The 16,858-nt window shown below is 38.1% G+C and overlaps 2 protein-coding genes across 2 annotated transcripts in view; one reads left to right on the top strand and one right to left on the bottom strand.

The window, feature by feature from the left end:
* The window catches only part of LOC140229922 (uncharacterized), a 64,456-nt gene extending 61,964 nt beyond the window's left edge, over window positions 1-2,492 (bottom strand). Inside the window, exon 1 of the mRNA XM_072310122.1 lies at window positions 2,323-2,492. Coding sequence (XP_072166223.1) covers window positions 2,323-2,446 — 124 coding nt within the window. The 5' untranslated portion in view covers window positions 2,447-2,492. The remainder of the gene's footprint in view (window positions 1-2,322) is intronic.
* Window positions 2,493-8,743: 6,251 nt separating this feature from the next.
* Window positions 8,744-16,513, top strand: LOC140229923 (platelet-activating factor acetylhydrolase IB subunit alpha2-like). Its single transcript, XM_072310123.1, has 4 exons — window positions 8,744-8,824; window positions 10,401-10,607; window positions 12,401-12,523; window positions 14,563-16,513. The coding sequence occupies exons 1-4, from the start codon at window positions 8,753-8,755 to the stop codon at window positions 14,812-14,814; spliced, it is 654 nt and encodes a 217-aa protein (XP_072166224.1). The 5' UTR covers window positions 8,744-8,752; the 3' UTR covers window positions 14,815-16,513.
* The last annotated feature ends 345 nt before the right edge of the window (window positions 16,514-16,858 follow it).

Raw genomic sequence — 16,858 nt, forward strand, 5'->3', positions numbered from 1 at the left:
AATGCTGCAACGCGATTTCATGAAGTCTATAATTCGATTGAAAGCATGTACCTAAATGCAGAGGTAGATAGAGAGAAGACACGTGCACAATAAGGGCTTAAACCACTTTGGTGATAGCATTAAAACATTAATTACATCAAATGAAGAGAAGAGCATTTCGTACTTTTATTGCTCGAAATACCTTACTCCCAAAAAGTCGAGAGCTACAATTGAAGCGCTCCATAATCACATCTCCGTCTTTCGCAGAATTGAATGACCGCTTCGCAAATTTTGAGCGTTTTCTACAAATTTGAATGAAAAATAGATTTTTTTTTTCGGCATGAGTTGTCATATCCGATTGACTGAAAATGGATTGAACTACAACCAGTGGCGTTTGGCTAAAATCCTTGCAATTCAATGATAGCAAAATCATTTTTACTTATGAACTTACGAAAGAAATGGACTAAAAAACCCAGATTTCTAAACGTTTATCGAGCGACTGCAGCCGAAAATAAGCAAATTAAAAGAATTCATACAAAAAATAGAAATACAGACTAAACAGTCGAAATCACCATTGTCACTATCAACGTAATATGGGATATAATTATATCAAATATACTTTTTTGAACGGCTGCAAATACCAGATACCGATCGTTTTTTTTTTCATAGACAATTTCTTGCAAATGCTATAAACGTATGAGAGAAAACTTGTGCCATGTGTCTTGTTTATTCGCTTTATTGCAGCGCATTTCGTTGTTGCATTTTAATTTCTATGATAAATTGATGTTGGAACATGCACATGAGAACTTGCACATTCAATTCCCAACAACCATAAAGTTATGGTTACATATACATACGAAGCACATCGCTAACATCCATTCTATATGGACCGGTACAGAAACGAAAAGACTGTCGGCAATCGACCTTTTACCTTCTCTATGATGCTCATAATCCCCTGCCCTGCCCCTCCCATGCCCTATTTAGGAATGTTTTTTGTGTCTGCATCCTGTCTATTCATAAATATACAATGTAACCTGACACTCTTGCCAGCTGGTCTATTCAAAATATTCTCGCCCATAACACGTGCACATGTGACGCTGTGTTACGCCATGATGAATTTACGACTTCGATGAATTAGCACAATCGACTGCGTTGTTTGTATGCAGTACATCCCCTACTCGGTTTGTTCTTGGCCAAGTGGCTTTTTTTTAACGATTTTATAACATAATCAGAATATTATTCATGACGGTAAAACTCTTCAAACAACTACAAGTAACATCGCTGTCATGATAACAAACAGACACAAAAACATTCACACACATCACATGCAGGGACACGCAAAAGATTTACTTTTGAATTTATTCAGTTTGCCTAGTTTTGGTAAATCCCAGGACTCGGTAGCGGAAGAGGAAGGCCAACATTTCATGCCAATAATGGTAAGCAGGTTGCCATGCCGAGATGGCTTTCATAGAAAATCCATAAGTACGACATTACATTACTGATGTAACACGAAGTAGTATGCCGCAATACTTTATCATGTAATTGTGTGCTAATAAGGTAGGTGCGTGCACGCAACGGTCTTTACCGCCTTACGCACGCTTTTCACTTGAGTGTGGCAATTTGCATACCGATGCAAATGAGATCGCCAGAGCGTGCGGCTGGTCGCTCGTCATTGGTCAGTTTCCCGACCGTTGCGAAGGTCTGAATGTCGTGAAAATTGCACTCATGTTGTCAATATTTTGCTTGTTTATAGACATAAGATATGACCAATCATTACAAAATATACACAGATGGCAACTTTGATGTATGTAGTCCCACAAAATATAAATCATTTTTAACATAGGCATCGTATTGTTGGTGAAATTCTAAGTTTAAAAAGGCCTGTTCATTTCACTCTCTCAGCCCGAGTATACTCGGGACCAGTCCACAGCCTGGAAAACGTCAGCCCGAGTATACTCGGGACACGTCCTAAACGGGTTAATATTACTGCAGGAGTGCAACTGCTTGAACCTGTGCTGTAGTGCACTAGTGGCTTTGCGGCTTTTAGAGACTTGCAAATTGCATAACTTATGGGTTTAGACCTCCCTCAAAGTGACAGAATAATCAGCAAATTGATTAACTGTGGTCACTCTCACGGAAGAAGAATTAGAAGGAGAGAGGCACAGTCAGAAATCCTGGTCCATGCTGATGCTGTGATGGCTGATCTCACGCTGGTGATGTCGCAACAACGGACCGAGAGAGCAGCTAGTACACCTGTCACCGGTAACACACTGGCCGCGGCCGAGAGCTGTATTACTACAGCAAAGACAGTGGTACACTGTACTAAAGTGGTAGAGAACTTACCCTGTGGAAACTCGAGTTCCCGTCCATTCGTCTCCACAAGAGATCGCGCGCAGCAAATCGAAATGGACGAGATAATTACAACAAATCCAGCAAAACGTTCCATTCCCTTGATAGACATATTCATAAAATGTCTCTTCTCGTAAATCGGAAATCCATCTGAGCAGTTCTTATTCAGAAGATCGAGACTTTTTCAACCCGGAAATATTCACTCTACGTGCATGTAGTAGTTGTGTGTTGCTCCATGTTGTTTACTTCAGATATGCGCTCCACGATCGCAATATCCGCATAGAAAAATGTGTGCGAGCGAAGCCAGTCAACTAGCGCAGCCAGTCGAGTCTGCGAGTACGTAGTGTGTATGTGAATCGAACCGGCCGTACGCACGATAGCCTAGATCGATCCGCGATATTATTAACAACCTAATTCCGTGGGCTTCATCGATGGTTTGAACGGAAATGCCTATTTTCACTTGCGTGGTGACTCCACTGTGTGACTCATGCGAACACTGCGCTGCGCTGGGGCACATACAGTACATAAAACAGGCAGCAGCTAACAGTGGTAACGAACAATCACCATCGCGGAACTTAGGTTGTGTAAGATAAACCATGGACCTATGTACCGTCCATGGATAAACCCTAGAGGATATTGATGCTCGATTTCGGACAATGAGCACACTTTGTTTGTTTTTTTTAACAAAACTTCAACGAAATTAGATTTAGTGAGGGAAAAAATACAAAGATGCGTTGCATAAACGTTGTTGCTTTCGGTTCACAATAGCATAGATCAATGAGAATTCAGCTAAAAAGTTTCTAAACAATAGCAGAGCGAGTCATGCTATCTAGCAAAGTTGGCGTATTATCCCTCAATCTGATTTAGTAAGCATGCAGGCAGGTAGGCAGGCATATAAGTACTACATAGGCCCAACTATGGGGGAGTTATCTGCGGTTATAAACCAACGTGAATCATCTTTTTTTTTTTCCCTCAATTGTAGCCTCCTTGAACGATCTATTCTTTGTTATAAAGATAATATCAATAATATACGTGGGTATGTGGCGTGTCGTTTTACCTTTTTGTTGCCCCAAACAAAACAAAAAAGGGGGATAATTATTTCGTGCATTCGATTTATCATCATGCTTTATTTCAATTTCCTCTCTTTATAGCCCACTGTGATTCTGACGATTTTATAGATTTACATTTTATATACCTGTTTATCTATTAACAATAGCAGTCATTGCGTGCAGTATAGGCCTCGTTGCCGCCGTGAGAGTAAGGCTTATAATGCACGTAACAGCTATAGCTTGAGCATAATTTTTACAAACTCAATCACTTATAAAAAAAAAAATGAAGAGTTTTATGGCAAAATGAGCTAAGAGCCATCTTTAAACATTGCAAGGTAAATCCATCATCAGATAGAGCAAAATTACGCCTTTCCAGAAATACCTCACTTGTGACGTATAACAAGGTGTATAGAAGTTTTGATTAAAAATAGGCTGTAATGTCTTATTATTTTATTTGTTTTTAGCAGTTTTAATCACAAATACCTCAACTTAACAAGAATGCCATGGAGTTAGCACTTTTTGCAATGAAAACTCTTCTAGATTATATAAAATGCGATTGCTTTATTACCGTCAATGATAATAATAATGGAGATTAGGCCGACGGTGATGTCATTTATAGACATATAGGTTACAACAATCACAATACAAAGTAGTTCACTTACTATCTAATGTTACATGTACCGGTAATATCATTATGATCATTTTTTATGTCTGATTGCTGTATGAAAAATATAGGAGTAGGTCCTGTTGCTTTTATTGTTGTGGAGTCTACCACAGTATTATATAGAATTGTGTTATAGCATTGATTATTATATGCAGGGCCTATATTCAGTATCACTGCATTCATTATCCTCGTCAAAATTTCCACACACTGATAAAGCTGCATTAATGAAACGACGATCATTGTAACCTTGGGTGAGACGGCCTACATATAACTGATGATTTTTGTTACAAGGAAAACGATTTGATATACTCAATAACCACCATTACATTAAAGACCATGACAATAGGTCTAAAACTAATGATAACTCATACAGGACTAGAAATGCCGAAATGGGATCGGGCTATAGAACCTATTTTCCGTGATGGCATTCCATAATAGCATAACCCTAATAATTCTGGCATTTCTAATCCTGTATGGATTAAGATTCTTTTCAGGTCATGAGTATTCTATTAAAAAAAAAAAAAAAAAAAAAAAAAAAGTATTGTTATAGTATCACTCTCATTAGGGTTATCATATAAATCATCGTCATTACAGTGAGAATAAAAAGCTATTAATATTGCTTAAGAGTAAACTTTTATATACGTAGACATACACTATATATGTAATAGTGATATAATACCACATAATTATATTATTACAAACCACCGATATCAATGTGCCTGCAGCTGTGTGCTTGCGTTTTAGTCAGTAACACGTTATTATAGCAACGCCTAGCACATAACCCTACATGATTGTGTTACATGATATGACAATAAACATGTAGTGTTGAAGGGTCCTATCATGAAGAATTCGCTAACATACTATGCACTCGGCATAAAGTTCAAAATAAAATTCACATATTATGTTTTTGCATACCTGTTCGACATTACACTCCGTGAAATTAACGCAAAACAAAAATCCACATATGGCTTAAAACGATAGAGGGCGCGTGCACATTATGTGTCGGGGGACAGATGACCTTTTCATTTTCCCTCCATAAATGGTGGTATTGTCGCTGTGGTTTCATAAAATCATGAAAATAGACCGAGTACTGTAATACTTGTATTGTCATGCATAAATGTATGTCACCCAACGCAAGTGAGTTATCACACATTATCATTATTAGTTTGTGTTTGTTTGTTTGTTTGTTTGTTTGTTTGTTTGTTTGTTTGTGTTTTTTTTTTGGTTTTTTTTTTTTTTTTTTTTTTTACACTGTTGGGTACACAGTCGTGTCTCTCTTTCGTAGTTCAAATCTGGGTTTAATATTTGTTTGTTTGTTTGTTTGCTCGCTTTTGTTTGTTTGTGGTTATTATCATTATTTTTAAACCCACGTCATCCGTCTTATATGATATACGTTGACTCGAAAATGAAAGGTGATAAAATCTTACCATTATGATAACATATCAAAATGATATTCTTTTGTTTTTCAAACGTGCACTCGCGTTTATTCGCTTTGTATAATCGGACCAACAATGTAGAAAATAAAAAACATCATAATTTATGCAATAAATTAGAGTCAAATCGTAATCGTCAAACACATGCTATGCATGATTGCTTGACTTAACTTAAAACGTTATGGTTGTTATCAAAGAGGTTGACTGAGCAGCTATTAAATTTCAGTAGGAGTGTCAATGTTTAGACCATGCTTCCTACTTCACCGGTATAGAACCAAAAAGAAGCGAGAGAAAAAAGAAAAGAACTTACAGGATAAAAAACCTTCATGGTTAACTTCAAAGTCTGACAAGAATCTTAGATAGGGCCCTATTTGGTTTCAAATCCTGCCAAACTCCCTTATTTTGCAGCTATTAAAATGAGTAGACTATTCTATTTTATTTTTTTAAATCTGAAATATACCTACAAAATTGAAACCTGATACTGTTGATTATATTATTGATTTCTGGCCTCACCAGAAATCAACTTGTTGAGCGCTTTTTTTTCTTCTTCTTCTTCTTCTTCTTGTGTGTGTGTGTGTGTGTGCGCGCGCACGTGCAAGCGTGTATTTTATGTGTCGGTTTGTGCGTGCGTGTGTGCGTGTGTGTGTTCGTGTGTCAAGGTGCGTTTTCGTTTTCTTTTGTATGCGTGCGATGCAACGACATAATCCCCAGTTACCCAGCCTTGTGAAAATGAAAGAATTAGCTCTTTCATTATGCTATAAAGTGAAAAATGGATTATGTTTATTCCTCTTTTTTTTCTTTTATATCCTTCTGCATTAATTTCTATGACGTCACAAACAGACCATGGGTGTTAAATCTAACACCGATCAATCTTCAATAGAGGACCACACCCACAGGTGTAGAAAATGTATTGTGACGGTGTTAAAAAGTGTTCACCTGGCACTTCGTGGTGTTAATTTGACACTGTAGCTGGTGATATTTTTGACACTGCGCTAGAGTTAATTCATTAATGACACCGCATGGTGTTGATTTGTTAATTTCAATGGTATAACACCCGTCCAGCTTCAATAGGAGACCACACCAACTGGTGTTACTGTGGTGTAAATGTGTTTGATAATAATAATAATAATAATAGTGGCTACTTGTACAACGCACAGGTCCACTTTCCAGTGCTCATGGCGCTTCAAAAATGAAAAAATATCATATATTTACATGCATATACATATTCAAACATTTCAACAAAGAAGAAAATGGTAAACAAAAGCAAATACATACCAAATAAAGAATACAACATATATCAATTAAAAATACAATATTGATCCAATATTAATGACATACAGCAATTACAGTCCTCAGTATGAAAGGAACAGATAAGTTTTAAGTTTGGATTTGAATGACTCTGTAGATGACAGTTCCCTTAACTGAAGAGGTACTGTAACTGATTCCACAATAGATTGGTCCCATAACGGAAAAAGCACGATCACCATACCCATGTTTTACTCTGGGTGTTTGGAGTAAGAATGCATCTGATGATGAACGTAGCCTTCGTGTCGGATTGTATTTTTGAACAGAATTACTTATGTATATTTGGGAAAAAGAATGAACTGAATGATGTACTAATAACAGAATCTTGAAAATAATTCTTTTTTCTACAGGTAACCAATGTAAGGAACGGAGAACTGGTGACATGGAATCAAACTTATTATAGTAAAAGTTAACAATCGGGCAGCAGAATTTTGCAACCGTTGAAGTTTTGTGACATCTTTTTTTGAAAGATTATACAACAATGAATTCGAAAAATCCAACCGAGAAGAAATCAAAGCATGAATAAGTATCTCAGCTGCAGATTTAGACAAATATTTCCTTATGAAACTTAAATTACGCAACTGATATCGAACATTCCGCTGAATATGAGTTACATGACTTCGAAATGACATTTCCTGATCAAATATGACGCCTAAATTACGGGCTGTTTTCGACGGAGTAATGCAAGTGCTACCGATGTTGACATTGACATGACTGATAATCAACTTTGCTTAACATCTGCTTTGATCCCAATAACAGAAACTCAGATTTATCATCATTTAGTTTAAGGCCATTGGATGTAAGTCAAATTTTCAGGTCTTGCAAACATGCTTCGAGTTTTACAATGGCGGATGACAATGAAGACAGAGTGGGTCTAAAAGACAAATAAAGTTGTATATCATCCGCATAACAACGATAACTAATACAATGCTTGCGAAATACTTCACTAATTAGTTGCATATACAGAGAAAAAAGCAGCGGGCCTCCAACAGAACCTTGAGGTACACCAAACTTTGTCATAGTTTTACAAAAGGTAGAATCACCAATTCTGACATAATGAGATCGATCACATAAGTAGGATATAAACCAATCAAGAACAGTTCCTTTGATGCCCAGATATCTCAATCGTTGAATCAGAATAGCATGATCGACTGTGTCAAAAGCTGAGCTCTTATCAAGCATGATAAGAGCAGTGATGTTACCACATTTTTTTTCTCAAAAATCAAGTACTTTATCGGAAAATTCTTCATCGTCCTGTTGAAATTCAGAAACTATCAAAAAAAATAATTTTATATTTTGAAATGACACCCGGAGGTGTTAAACTAACACCATGAATGAGCACCGGAAATTTAACACCAGCTCGGTGTTTCATATAACACCAGACTTTTTGCAGTGTATATATCAGGGCAATATTATTATCCATCGAGGGCAATATTATCCCTGTGGCAAATACTGGTTAGTGATAACGTATAGGCCTAAAGATCATTTTGGTTAGGTTTAGGATTAGGATCAGGATTAGTATTAGTGTTAGGGTCGAGGGAAGGGTCTGCGGGATATGGCCCACCCCCCCCCCCCCTCCCCCATCCCCCATACCACATAAATGTAGGCCCACGTTTAATTTACTGCAAACCTGCATGGAATCAGTGGGTTGTGACTTGCCAGTCATTTGTTATCACTCATAAGGACGCGCTAAGTCGTATCTTCGGAGCCTGGACAATGCATCGATCGTCACCTTTTCTGTAATGTCACTTCTCGTTTTTCACCAACACGCTCCGATTAACGTAGTGCACTGTGACTGTACAATACAGTCTACGGCCAACTCCGTGTAATACCACTCGTAGCCTATCGTGTATCACTGCTGAAACCTCAACGTGTATCTGCCGCAGCCTCAACGTAGATCCAGCTGTTGCCTCTACAGACTGACCTGTCAAGAACTCGTTCCTTCTGCGTTTTCGTGTTTTTGTTTCACTAAAATGAATCCTCCTCCTGCCGATGTAGCGTCTCCTGTCGAAGACGTTCAAGGAGATGGTCGATGGATGAGTCTGGTAGGCCCTAATTATTATTCCCGTAGCATAAAATCTAGGCCTAGCGCTAGATCAAAATGATCAACCTTCCTCCCATCTCCCTCCCCAGAGGAGGCGTAGACCGATGGCGATGATAAACTACATACATGTATCTGTCTCCACTGTGGGCTTCTTATCTGACGTTGTTGGGACATACATGTCCCAACGCCAGATACAAAGTAAGAAGCCCACCGTGAAGAGACAGATACCATCGGTCTACCCTTGGTCAAGTTGGTGCAGCGCAGGAAAACAGGCTAGGCTGGGCTATGTAGTATTAATTATAGGCACTGGCACCCACCCGGCTGCTAGCACCTGCGTTGCAGATACTGAGTGCTGAGATAGTATAGTACTTAGTAGGCCCTAACCTTAAAAATCCTTAGTCTTTATAATACTGAGATAGGGTCTACGAATAAATCATACTTGCCAACAGCAACATTTTCATTTGACAGTGTTTGAGAAAGCGGTAGAATCCAGGATGCCTATGCGAGCAGCGCTAGCTGGAATGCTAATCTTTCAAAAGCGGTAGTCTACCGCCAAATGCGGTAGAGTTGGCAAGTAGAGCTCCTATGATAAATTTACATATATGGAACATTTATGGCCATATTCAAATGATATTAGAAAGAGGCATGAATTAAAAAAGACAGAGACCAGACACTACAGCCAGGTGTATAAATGTTAGATATCCCAGAGACTAGACTCTGGTGTATTTTAAATCACTAGCTAATGCTGAAGTTGAGCTATCTCGGTGGATTTAGTGGTCATCTATACGTAGAACTCTAATGACCTATAATGTACACATCTCGCTCTAGGCTCTAATATTTTCAAGGGTGTTGCTTATTGCTGGCTTGTTTGCTGTTACCATTACATCATTGGTGGAGAGAGAGAGAGGGAGGGCTGTTTTAACTGCAAGTATTTTTTGAAGAAGATCTTTACTTTCTAACCCGAGGCCTTTGATTTGGTGCATTCCCATTCCAAGGTCGATGGCGGCCAGCACAGAACATGCTTCGCGTTTACATGTTGTGGGTGCAGTATGGCAGCGTTAGCTGGCAGCCAAAGTCCCAATGTGCTGAGACTCTGTGTTGTGATTTATCCTACACTAAATTCAATCAAAAGTCCTGTGTACTTTGTGTGGTTTTTTTTTATACTATAAAAGATATAAATAAAGTAAAACAAAGTGGTCAGGAAGTGGTTCCTACCGTTTTATACTAGGACCTCATTGTTTTTGGATATCTTGGCCATTTCAAAACCAATTTTCATCAAATAAACCTTGAATTCCTGTGAGAATTGTAATCTGTTTGATTTTCCATGCTGATCATCTTGCAGAAATGTAAAATCTGAATCCCCATCTCAACCAAAAGTATACCAGCCCTTATTTCATAAAGCTGGTGAGTGCACTGTCTGTATTATATTAATTATTATGCATAGTATTAAAAGTATATTAATCTTTTGATGATTGTATTTAACTGCTATGTTTTAAAATTGTTTGTTTGTTTGTTTTTTGTCTGGGAAGGTTTTCATTTTGTATGTTTTTTTATGTCTTTTTTTTTTTTTTTGATAGCATGAATACCATGTTAGTCTCACAAGAGAAAGGGAACCGGATGTCCTCTTTGTTGGAGACTCGCTGATCCAGCAGCTCGGCCAGTCCGAGGTGTGGCAGGAGATGTTTGTTGGGTTCCACTCCCTCAACTTTGGCATCGGTGGCGACTGTACCCACCACCTACTGTGGCGGTTGGAAAATGGGGAGCTGGAAAATATCGAACCAAAGGTACAGTACTGTATGTTGACTATAAACAGCCAATGTGTGTATATGCATTTTTGTCTGTTAACTTATTTGTGACCGTGCATCACGAAACAAACAAAAAGTCGCACCCCTTGATTTTACGTGAGGACTAAAAAAGGTGAAATGGGTCAACTAAGTCAATCTTGAGTTTTTCATATTTTCTGAAAGAGTTATCCTTCTACATTTTTCTTAAGTTTGGGATCATATCATGAATGGGAAAGTGTGTTTGAGCAGTTTTTATACAACTCTTCTTTGAGGGAGAGTAGAATGATGAGCTTTGTCTTAGAGGCCCTCTTTCATTTATTGAAATCCTTTGCATACCTCTCACTTTCAAGTTTGATAACTTTTAAAAGGATAATGCTGCTGCTTTGAAAGTTGGCATTTATTATGGACAGAATGTGTTAATAGAGCATGCTTAATTTCAGCTTAATCTAATCATCCCTTCATTGTTGTTGCTCCAGTTGTTTACATCCTGTGTTTTGTCCCTCTCGTCACACAGCTAGCAAGGCTTGGTAAAGATTAAGCGCTTTAATAGACCCTGTAGTTCAGAGCCTCTTTTCTCAGTTCACACTTTTCCAGAGATAGGTTAGGGAAGTCCTATTGAATTGAGTAAATACATCATTTTAAAGTTTAGAGTGTGCTCTTTCAGAATCTGCTCTTAACTAAAAAATCCATGTCTGGCAACTTTTTGTTGGTTTTGTGATGCAGGGTCACATTTGTTCATTGTGCCACAAAATACACAATGAATCTCCTTTTAATGCACCTTTTTCACTCTTGTAGGTGTCAAGTACATTGTGTGAGTTCATTCTCTCTCCATATCTCTTGCTTTCTTTTCCTTGGTGTTTTCCCTCTTGTTTATTGTCATCTGATTTTCATTGTGTGTGTATGTTGTTGTTGTTGTTGGGTTTTTTTTTTGGCCGGGGGGGGGGGGGGGGGGGGGGGGGGGGTGTGGGGTGTTGGCATGCTCTGCTACAGATGCTAGAAGTGTCTTTCTTGAAAGCAAGAGAATATTAAGCATAGGGGTGAAGGTTGAGGTGTGCATGACGGGTTTGAGTCCTGTGGTTCTTGTTTTCCAACATGTTTGTTAAATTAAAGATCAGCAGTTGCGATCTTACAGATTTCATTTGTAGAGGGAGACGCATTGAAGAAAATTCACACCTCGGGTGTCTTTCTTGTTGACAAGCACCATTAATTTTTCATATATCGATCTTCATCATTATACAACACCTTTTTAGAATGTAGCTATCCGATTGGTTGATTGCCCATCACGTGACAATTAGTGAAACGTTCCATTGCATGCTCTGGCTGTCAGCCGTGCAGTTTTGTTTGAGTAAAATGTTCCATTGCACGCGCTCCAATGTCACAATAAACATGTGCCGCGCGCACTCAACAATTACAAGTGCGCTTACAAGCGCGTACTTTTGTCACTCATTTTTGTAAACAACTTCCTTTTGCATACGTACGTACACGGTGACTGCGACTGTGAGGCTACTCATTCATCATTCACGGAAAATGGTTGCCATTTCTGTGCTAAATTCAAGAATCTGTGAGTACCAAATCTGTTGACGTTCAAGATGTTGTATAAAACAAATAGTGTTTGGTCTTTACTCGTGCAGTTGGAACCAGATTTCGCACTAGGTGAAAGATGAGACGCACTATTCAATTCGGCTTCGCCTCGTTGAATAGAGCGCCCCTATCTTTCACCTCGTGCGAAATCTTGTACCATCGCACTCGTGACCATTCACTATTTGTACACTATCAAATTGCTTTCCCAATAGGTCATTGTCCTCATGGTAGGCACCAACAACCATGGCCACACAGCGGAAGAAGTCACCAAAGGAATCGAGGCAGTCGCTCAACTCATCGTCACCAAACAGCCCCAGGCTCATGTTATTGTACTGGTATGTACCCTATGACGATGGTGATGACGATGGTGATGAGGATGGTGATGATAATAATGATAATAGTAATAATAGTATTAATAATAATATTAACATTAATAATGATAATAATAATAATAATAATAATAATAGTAATAATAATAATATTAACATTAATAATAATAACAATAATAGTAATAATAATAATAATAGTGATAATAATGATAATAGTAATAATAATAATACTATTAACATTAATAATAATAACAATAATAATAATAATAATAATGGTGATGATGAAAATAATGCAGTCTTCTTTATGCCAGGGTAGTCTCTTGTAGTGTTACCACTGTTCTACCAGAGGGCTCTGCCGTAATCATTTTTACCCTAGCTTTGCCAGGTACCCATGTATACACCACTGGGTCGAGAGGGACATGGTGGGTAAAAACATCTTGTCCAAGGACGTGAGCGCTGGACATGATTCGTATTCTGGTCATACAATTAGAAGTCAGTATTTTTCACTATGCCACAGTGCAACCTGGCTTTCATTGACCATTATAAGGGGTCACATGTTTGTTGTGTAATAATATATTATCTCATGGCACCAAACAAGGTAACAAGATAGAACAAGAGCAACAAACAAACACAAATGTGGACTATGAGACCATTTGTGACCCTGCACCTCAAAACAAACAAAAAGTCGCCCGACATGAATTTTTAGTTAAGACCATATTCTGAAAGAGCAGACTTTATAGCTTTAAAATGATGTATAACTCAAATCAAATGGACTCTCCTAACCTATCTAAATATTGGAAAGAAAGCACAAACTCAGGAAAAGTGTGAACTGAGAAAAGAGGCTCTGAAGTACAGTGCCTATTCAAGCGCTTAATCTTTACCAAACCGTGCTGGCTGTGCGATGAATGGGACAAAAAACTGAAAGTAAACCACCAGAGTAACAACATGAAGGGATTATCAGATTAAACTGAAATTAAGCATGCCTCATTAACACATTCTGTCCATAGTTAATGCCAACTTTCAAAGCAGTAGCACTATCCTTTCAAAAGTTATTAGAGCTGAAAGTGAAGAGTGTGGACAAGGTTTTTCAGAAATGAAAAAGGGATTCTAATTAGACACACCTAATCACACTATTCTACCAAAAATGTTCGAGATAAACTGCTAAAAAAAACACACTTTCCTGCCCGTTTTATGATACCAAATTTTAGCTTAATGTAAAAGAAGACCTGCTCTTTCAGAAAATATGAAAAAGTCAAGTTCGGCTAGGTTGACCCATTTCACTTATTTTCAGTCCTCACGCAAAATCAGTGTGTGCGACTTTATGTTCGTTTTGAGGTGCAAGGTCACATTTAGCGTTAGACTTTGGAGGGGAAATTTTGACCACATTCAAACAGTACTCGACCATATATGCCATTGTTTAATTATGCCCAAAGTTACAAGACGGTTGCAAAGTTGTTGTGTATACCACGACCATGAAAATGTGGTGTTCGTATTTTGTAAAGTGTGACGGTGTATTATAGAGGCACTGTTATGCATTCTCCCCAATAAATTATGCTGTCAGCATAAGAGGGCTTGAGTGATGCATACCTTTCGAAGGAAATATCTAAAATAAAGGGGAAGTCACTTTATGAGTGACGGAAGAATGGGAATATTAAAGATAAGATCTTGACAAGATGCATTAGAATTCAGTGCAAGCAAAACTGTCGTTACATTTATACAGCCAGCTGTTGGAAGTAAAGCTCTTATCACAACTTGCCTTGCACCTATAAATATTGGCAATGTAAGCAGGAGTTTGCTTTTATGCATACCACGCTGAAAATCCAAACTAGTTGCACATCGTATCAGTGTTTTTTTGTTCTTTCTTTCTTTCTTTTGTCATTCAGCCTCTCATATCATAATTTTTTCTCACATGTTCTATGCTGCCATGTTTGAAAGCATGAAGCGTTCTCGTGAAGTTGTATATTTACCTGCCTTCCAGTTAGAATCCTGTGTCTGGTACAAAGTTTAGTTCTCCTTTGTTGTGTTCTCCTGTGTTCATCATACAGGGCATTCCCCCCAGGGGCCAGAAGCCAAACAAGCTGCGGGAAAAGATGGTCGCAATCAACGACGCACTCAGGGTCTCCCTACCGAAGCTGGGAAGGGTGGAGTTCCTAGACAGCACCAAAGAGTTTGTCCACTCCGACGGCCTCATTGACCCGTCCGACATGTATGACTTTCTGCACCTTACCAACAAGGGCTACCGCAAGCTGTGTGAGCCGTTGTTCGTCCGTCTAGGGGAGCTTCTACAAAAGGATTGAAGGGTTGGCTGGCCGACGACCAGCCCCGAAAGAAGAAATCATGACTCTGATTGGTGTTGAGCTTGACACAGGCGCAGCTTAGCTTTCTCTAGCGTGTAATGTAGCCACGTGTGACTGTTCTTGTGTCGCTGTCGCGAGACGCCACGTTCAAGACCTAAACATTCCAGTACCACAATAACCTCTCTCCCTGTATTGTGTGTGCTTGTGCTTCAGCCATGGTCAGTGGATTCTGATGGTCAAGTCAAGGTAGAGTGACCACAATACTTTATCATCTCCCTTTCAACAGACAGCATATATTGTTAGAAGCACTGATAGATTTCAGTCTCTCTGTGATAGCAAGACTCGTATGAGAGGGACTTATCAGTCAAAAAGTACACAAGTCGTGTAGTGTGATATTCAATGCAATTAGTATACATGTAGCTTTCCTTGTTGTAGTTAGCATGTGTGTGTAAAGGGTCATTAGCAGCAAACGCTATATGGGATTTCTCAGATATGGAGGTGTTTAAAGTGAGCTGTGTTTTGAAATTTGTGGCATTGAAGTCATCAATGTGTATGTAAATGTATTCCATTCCAATGTACTCAAGATTTTTTTGTATTGAATAATCTTAGAGTGTTGAAATAACTTGCAAAATGCAATATCATTCCATGGCTTTGGAAAGTGTTGAATGTCAAAAATAGCAAAGTGACATATTTTCCCTTTTCTCGAGGTACACTGTACATGTACTTTAATAGATAGAGATACCTTTGAAAGAATAATACACTGTATGTAAAAATGCCAAAACACTTTAATATGGAATAATGTCCCTTTCCCTTTCCTTGCAAGATCCAATGTGCTTGTGTGCAACCAAGACACAGTTTTATGTCAAGTGAAAGGCAAAAAATTAACTTTGTAAATCTTTCATATCACTCAGAATGTTCAAACCTGTTATATGCACCTTCATAGATTGAGATCACAGACACCTCCTTGATATTGCGAGGAATGACTTTTGTTTGGATGTCGTGCATTTCCCTGTGGTCTGTGAGAAACTCAAGGATGTCAAATTGTCAATTTGTAGTTGTCACAAAAATCACTTTAGATAGCTATTTGTAACACAATTATTGTGTGTACAGTATGAATACTATTATGTAGCAGCTGCTACTGCTCATACAGTGTATTATTGTATAGTATTCATCATGCTCATGTCATGCATCACATGTACAGTATGTTAGTCTTGATGTCACTCATAGTATGTTTGTGTATTATGTGTACAGTTGTAGGAACATGTGCTTAAGGTTTATTATGTAACAAGTGTTTTAGAGCATGGTGAGCCACAAGTCTGTGAAATTATCTTTATTTATCTGCAAAACCTTGAATTATGGTGGTAAAATCACCGCTGCTTACTTTGTGAATGTGTGAAAGGCTTAAAAAGGGATCAAAAGCTATTGATTGTGATTGCCAGAGTGTATCTGCTGTAGTCTTGTAGAAATGTTTATGCAGCAGTCAATATCAACCCAGTTAATTACAGCATGATTATGATACTGTATATTTTTGTCATATTGTTTGTCATTTTGAAAGCTGGTAAGTCACCATTGCAAACATGTACACCTGACCTCAAGAATCATGAATGCTTGCTTGTACACTGTATGTCTAATTTTAGGTTTTTTTTTGTGCTGGTACGGTGTACTCCCTTCAAGTTTAAGGGATGATCTCTTGGAAATTCACAGACTTCTGATCTATTTTTATTTCTGAACTTTGTAGCACTTACTGATAAGCAGAGACATTGCATCTACCTTGCCAAAGTAATCTTTATAATGTGATGTTTCTGTCACAATACATTATAATGTATTCCTATGTCTTTGTTGCTAAGATTGTTATATTTTTGCTTTTCTTTTCTCGTGTTATGTTGAATGAGGATTTGTTTTTTAATAACCGAGTGCTCACAGGGAGTGGGTATAAGCTGTAGGAAAAAAAAAAAACTATGTGGAATTGACAGAAATATCTCAGAGCAGTGGATTAGATGAATGATTTCTTTCATTTTTTTTTTTTTTTTATGTTACCATGTTG

This window comes from Diadema setosum, chromosome 6 (genome assembly GCF_964275005.1).
Source record: "Diadema setosum chromosome 6, eeDiaSeto1, whole genome shotgun sequence".
NCBI classification, from domain to species: domain Eukaryota; kingdom Metazoa; phylum Echinodermata; class Echinoidea; order Diadematoida; family Diadematidae; genus Diadema; species Diadema setosum.

Excerpts from the sequence above, each read along its gene's own strand:
- LOC140229923 (XM_072310123.1), top strand. The coding sequence starts at position 8,753 with ATGAATCCTCCTCCTGCCGATGTAGCGTCTCCTGTCGAAGACGTTCAA. Across the intron at positions 10,608-12,400 it reads TGGAAAATATCGAACCAAAG|GTCATTGTCCTCATGGTAGG; the intron begins GTACAGTACTGT and ends CTTTCCCAATAG. Across the intron at positions 12,524-14,562 it reads AGGCTCATGTTATTGTACTG|GGCATTCCCCCCAGGGGCCA; the intron begins GTATGTACCCTA and ends TTCATCATACAG.